This window comes from Heteronotia binoei, chromosome 18 (genome assembly GCF_032191835.1).
Source record: "Heteronotia binoei isolate CCM8104 ecotype False Entrance Well chromosome 18, APGP_CSIRO_Hbin_v1, whole genome shotgun sequence".
Taxonomy (NCBI): Eukaryota; Metazoa; Chordata; class Lepidosauria; order Squamata; family Gekkonidae; genus Heteronotia; species Heteronotia binoei.
Window position 1 is genome coordinate 45,645,855 of NC_083240.1, and position 6,258 is coordinate 45,652,112.

At 43.1% G+C, this 6,258-nt stretch overlaps 1 protein-coding gene across 9 annotated transcripts in view; it reads right to left on the reverse strand.

Annotated features, from left to right (window-relative positions):
- SYNRG (synergin gamma) overlaps window positions 1–6,018 on the reverse strand; it is an 82,801-nt gene extending 76,783 nt beyond the window's left edge. For all 9 annotated transcript variants that reach the window (XM_060258756.1, XM_060258755.1, XM_060258754.1 and 6 more), the window contains exons 1-5: window positions 5,937–6,018; window positions 3,668–3,786; window positions 2,143–2,273; window positions 1,105–1,210; window positions 699–810 (exon numbers count right to left, since the gene is read on the reverse strand). In XM_060258756.1, coding sequence (XP_060114739.1) covers window positions 699–810; window positions 1,105–1,210; window positions 2,143–2,273; window positions 3,668–3,786; window positions 5,937–6,000 — 532 coding nt within the window. In that variant the 5' untranslated portion in view covers window positions 6,001–6,018. The remainder of the gene's footprint in view (window positions 1–698; window positions 811–1,104; window positions 1,211–2,142; window positions 2,274–3,667; window positions 3,787–5,936) is intronic.
- Window positions 6,019–6,258: the final 240 nt, after the last annotated feature.

Below are 6,258 nucleotides of genomic sequence, written 5' to 3' on the forward strand. Positions count from 1 at the left end.
CCACAGGGCTACCACTTTCCCAGGGAGAACTACCTACTAGCCAATTCCCTTTATCCTGTAAAAAGTATTTTTTTAAATAAATCATGCAATTTCAACTGTTGGGTTTGAATTTATTTTTATTCATTGTTTAATGTGCATTTGGAATTTTTGTGTTTATGATTGCTGTTTTAATCTGTTTATCATTTACTATACAGTCTGTGCTGTTTTATTCTGTTTGCGAACTGCTGAAGACTTAGCGATAGCAGATGTTGAAAACAAAGAAAGAAACTTCAAAAGGGAAAAATGCTGACAATGCTGCATCATCCACAGAAGAGGCAACCCACTTTCCGTTCAAAAACGAAAAGAAGGCTGCTTGTTCCGCAGGCTGCGGAAACCTCCCATATACATCCACTTTAATCCGGGCATCATCAGTAGATTTTGGAGCATAGTTTAAGGACCACAGTACTAGAATGAAACACAGTCAAACAGTACCCATCCAAGGTGAAAACAGACATGCATGTGGATCTGTAACAACAAAACTTAGAATCTGCTATCTACCTCTTACAATCTTTAGACATGCCAACTGATTTTTCATAACATTTACCATGACCCAGCCACAGTAAAGAATAGGAAGATTTGGCAAATTAAATGTATTTTTATTAATGTTAAACCACATAATTACATGTTTGATTTCAAGGGTTTTCTCCAAAATAAAATACCTGCATTTTTGGGATGAGACGTTGGTGTAGGGTGCAGTTTAGCATCCCTGGAAAAACCATCCAGGTTCCCTTTAATAGCTTCCAATGCATCGTCTCTGCTTTTCTCACCCATCTGAAATACAAGCGTAAGATACTTTGAAATGGGCCAAGTAGTAGTTTAGATTTCTGTTGAAAAACTGGTGCGTGTTTCAAAAGCAGCTGTACCCAGTTCACAGCTTCCCAGCAGCAAACTTCTGGTGTTGCCTTCAAACAGAAGCCAAACAATTACTGTGAATTCTTGGTGATACGTTTTTACTGGTTTTGAGTTTTGTTAGCTGCTTTGATTTTCCAGTCAAGCAGAAGGATAAAGTGTAATTATTTCACAGAACTTTTAAGAGGCGGCCACTGAATTAGTGTTTGTACATACCTTTGGTTTCACACTGCTCAAAAGCCTTAGTTTTTGTTTCTGTTCTTCAAATTGGCGTCTTTTCCTTTCCTCTTCCAAAAACTTCTGCTGGTGTTCATACCTTTTCCTGCAATGATGCACAAGCCATTCTAATTTTAAAAACTTTATTTAAGTCCTGTACAGACATAACACTTACCATAATTTGTTTTACAGATTTCCATAGTTCAGCACCATCTAAATACTTAAATGGTGTTCCAGACGGGATGCAGAAGCATGGTTTGAAGTGGGTTTGCAAATCACAATTAACCACTAGGTCTACACCAAGCAAACTACAGCTGAAGCAGTTTCCTAGCCTTTTTTCTTTCAAGCTGACATGTAAGTTTTATCGGGATCTCCCTACCCATACTCTCCAGCGTGGGACTTTGCTCAAAACTCTTAAGCCCTGGTCTACTGTGAAGCAGAAAGTAGACCAGGCCTCACACATAAAGCAGTGAGAGGGTAAAACAAACTGTATCACTTCAAACTAAAGATGTGAAACGATGCTTTTGAATGTAATGAAATGGTAATGTGAACTGTACCTGTTTCAGATTGCAAGTAAGGGGTTAAGTTTTTCAAAGTTCCCTTACATTATTGCCTGTAAGCCAAAACTAGCATATCATGCAAAGGTCTGCTAGTTTAGAATGTCTCTCTCTGATACGCTACTAATTTCTTATTTGCGAGAAGTTTTTACAGGAGAAAGCATTAAAAGCATGATTCTTCCCACATGCAGTCTGAAGCTATATTGCTCATTCTACTACTTCACAAATTCTATCACTGCTTTCTGCTACGCATGTAGACCAGACCAAAGCCAGGCCTGAATTTGGGGTTGAGGAGCCTGCTTAACTAGCTACAAAGACCACTGCCAATGACACCAAGAACAGAATGTCTGTGGCAGGCGGCAGAGAGAACATGATTCTACGTGCCAGCCCCTTGGTTAAGCGCTTTGTCAATGCAGAGGCTGTGACGGACAAACAATTCTTCTTGCCCCCACCTCCGACAGGAAAGCGAAGCACCACTTACTGCTGCTCTTCGACAAACTGCTTCCGCATATCGGGGGTGTACTGAGGAGCTGCGGGGCGCATTCCGAGGAAGGGAGCCTGCCCCATGTATGGCATTCCAGCTGTGGGCATTGGACCCAAAGGCATGCCACCCTGCAACACAAGTTTGAAATTGCAACATGAAACTATCACTTTTTAAAGAAAGACACCTAGATATGCAGAATTGCTGGTCACTGCTTTGTAACTTAAGCCCAAGCACTGAACTTGTATGTTTTAATATTTTAATGATGTAAACTGTCTGAATTGTTTAAATTTTAATTATGTAAATTGTATGAAATGTTTTATATTCTCATGTTAGATTTTATATGCTGTAAGCCGCCCTGAGCCACCTGGTGGGAAGGGCGGGATATAAATTACAAATAAATAAATGGTTTCAATGGCCTGGAACTTTCACGATCTCTGTTTACAGGGAAGCCTCAGCACTCAAAGATAAACCCAGAACCATTAGGAACACTCATTCGTTTTTATAGATTAGTCACCAGATTGTTAAAAATGTGCTGGGTGTGTGAGCCATCCCATGAAGCGGAGCAGCACAAAACTGCTGCAAGAAACCTTTTGGTTGGTTTCAAATCAGTGGCACCATCGCATTAAGTCTACCATAGGAAACAAATATATTCATAAGGGCAAGAACTCACGGAAAAATACTTGGATGGCTTACCTGATGGAAGACTTCCCTATATCAAATGTATGTTTAAATGTTACCCCATTTTAGTCAAGAGGATGGACACAGTTGTGGTGGTTACCAACCTTTTTTGGTATGGCGACACTCAGTCCAAACTTATTTGGTACGCTGACCCAATTTTTAGAAGACAGAGCATTCACAAATCAAACTGTAAAAGCCTGGGGCCCATTTTCACAGGCTTCTCCACCCACTTCTGAGTTGGGGCCCACAGGCTGGGAAACCCTTGTCTACCGCACATCCTCCTAAGCTTCATCATAACTCACGGATATTAAGAAAATTCCACAAACAAGTTGCAAAGCAGTGGAGTAAAAAAGAAGTAGTAAAGGTAGTCCCCTGTGCAAGCACCAGTCGTTTCCGATACTGGCGTGACATTGCACCATGATGTTTCCATGGCAGACTTTTTACGGGGTGGTTTGCCATTGCCTTCCCCAGTCACCTACACTTTCCCCCCAGCAAGCTGGGGACTCATTTGACCAACCTCGGAAGGATGGAAGGCTGAGTCAACCTTGAGCCGGCTACCTGAACCCGGCTTCTGCTGAGATCAAACTCAGGTTGTGAGCAGAGCTGTAGCCAAACAATATTTCTGTAAAGTCTCTGAGAGCAGATTTCCTCAGCTCATGGAAAGGCAGTATATAAATTTGCTAATTCCTGTCCAAATCCTAGCATGGTAAGAGCATGTCTTGCTTAGGTTTTCATCCTCTTGCCAAGATCAGCTGGAGTCACTCTTTTAGATACAGATTAAAACCAAAAGGCTTAGGGTCAACAAGCAACAACCAAAGTCACATACCAAGCACTGGGCACAAACCTGCATGGTCATTGTTCCAGGAGGCATCTGAGAGCCATAATTCACACCCATCATGCCTTGCATGTTGGGCTGCATGACCGACATCATAGGGAAGCCTTGTTGCTGCATGCGGATCATGCCTGCACCAACACATTAAAGACTAGTTAGTATTCTTATTCTCTTTTAGCTAAAATTAGTTCACTGTTACACTAAAAGTATATTTCCTCTGGGCCGGAGCAGACACACCAAAGCCTGTCCATTAACCAAAGTTAAGGAAGTAGGGCTGGGTCGCGAGACCACGTGCTTGCTTCCGCCAGCCCTCTTTCCTCTGTGGCACAAATTACCTTTGAATGAGCTCAGGTAATTGCTTAAATTGATGATGCATGAGAAAGCATTCCATCAACCTACCCACCCTGCCCCCCAAACCCCATGAGATGCAACATTCCTTAGGAGTAGGCGATAATGTCCTCGCCTACTGACTCAGTAACTACCAATTATTTATTCATTTACTTCTTGAATTAAATTTCTGGACCACTCTCCCCTGTAACAGCAGGGTTCAGGGCAGAATACATCAATAAAAATACAGTCATATATTTGAATTCACAATTAAAACAGCAGAAGTACAATAATTGACCTAATTTGATGGCATTAAAAACTTCCAACTGTGCCACCGCCGTACAGGGGGGATGCAGAGAACAGGAAGCTCCAGACAGATGGAAGCTGTCACTGTCCTCAACCAAACATCTCAGCCTTAACAGGACCTGTGGAACTGCATTGAATTCCGCAGGGCACAAATGCTGTTTGGCAGAGAGCTCCACCAGATTGGAGTCAGGGCGGAAAACGCCCTGGCTTTGGTTGAGGACAGCCAGATGTCTCTTGGGCTGGGGACCACCTGTAAGTTCTCATCTGCTGAGCACAATGCTCTTCGAGGGATATACCAGGAGAGGTGTTCCCAAAGATACATGGGTCCTTGACCATTATGGGCCTTGTAGGCTAACACCAGAACCTTGAACCTGATCTGGTACTCCACCTGGCTTTGCATGAGAGATGGCTTTGCCGTTTGGAGCAGGGTTTCGATGTATGCTTTGGGAATCAGCTTAGAGACAGAAATGCTGGAGCAAGGTGGGTGCCCAATATGGTGCCTGTGGGTGCCATAGCACCTGCTGACACCTTTTCTAGCACCCACCTAGTATTTTTAGGAAGTGGGTGGGGCGGCTTTTGCTCAGAAAGACTTCTGATTGGCTGTGCAAATTTTTAAAAGCTATAGTAGCAGCTGCCACCACAGCACAAAGATCTATACTATGTTACTGAAATTAAGCTGTGGCAATCACTTTATGGCTGGCTCCACCTCCTGAGGAAGCCATTTTGTTGCTGAACTTACCATGCCATGTCAGAACTCCAAATGTGCCCACAGGCTCAAAAAGATTAGGGACCCTTGTGCTAGAGTAACTAATGCCCTTGCTTTTCAGATTGATTTAGGCAAGGGGTGGTGAGTGTGGCAGGGTGAAAATGTACCATTGGATGTACCATTGGGGAGGCACGGTGGCTCAGTGGTAGAGCATCTGCTTGGGAAGCAGAAGGTCCCAGGTTCAATCCCCGGCATCTCCAAAAAAGGGTCCAGGCACATAGGTGTGAAAAACCGCAGCTTGAGACCCTGGAGAGCCGCTGCCAGTCTGAGAAGACGATACTGACTTTGATGGACCAAAGGTCTGATTCAGTATAAGGCAGCTTCATATGTTCATATATATGTTCATATGTACCATTGGATGCAAGGTGAAAATGTACCATTGAATGCTATGCCAAAGTCCATATGTTGACCATGGTTAACATCTATGTCAGCACATAGAGCATTAACCATGAATGAAGTTAAGGACTGGAAACTATTTCTAAACCAGTTTCCTGGTTAGCATCAAGCTTGGTTAATGCCAGTGCTCATGTAAACTCTTATCAATAGCCAAGGACCATGTGGAGATGTTGTGCCCATGGGAGAAAGAGCACATAAAACTTAGTCCCGCACCAATTCTAGTGTACCAGAGGTTCCATCTTCCCTCCAAGGAATTGTGGGTATTATATCCTTATGGTGGAAGGGCAGGGGTGTAAGAGGGCTGGGGGTCTTCGAGAACAAGCCAACACCTTCCCTTCAACTAGTATTACTGTAGCTCTACACTATAACATGCCAGCTAAAATCCCCAGAGACATGTTTATCTCTGATCCTCACAAGCAAAGATCTAATTACAGTCTCTAGCCATTAAATTAGGCGGTTTGCACAACTCTTGACATCTGTACATACCTTGAGGAGGGCCAAGACCACCTGGCACAGGAAACATGAAGCTGAAATAGGGAAAAGAAATCATGTTTACAATTTTGAAAAATAAAAGCAATATTGCAAAACACTGCCTCAGTGTTACTTTTACATCTCTCTCTCTCTCACACACATACACACGCACTCCCCCAACATTGCTTAATGTTTTGGCGTGACAAAGAAAGAGAACCCAGAATGGCACTATGCAAAATGAAGATACAACGCTACGCACATATGAGCAGGCTTGATTCCCAATAGCTAAGGTCACTAGGAACAGTGTTCAGCACACCAGTAGAGTCTGCACATGTAC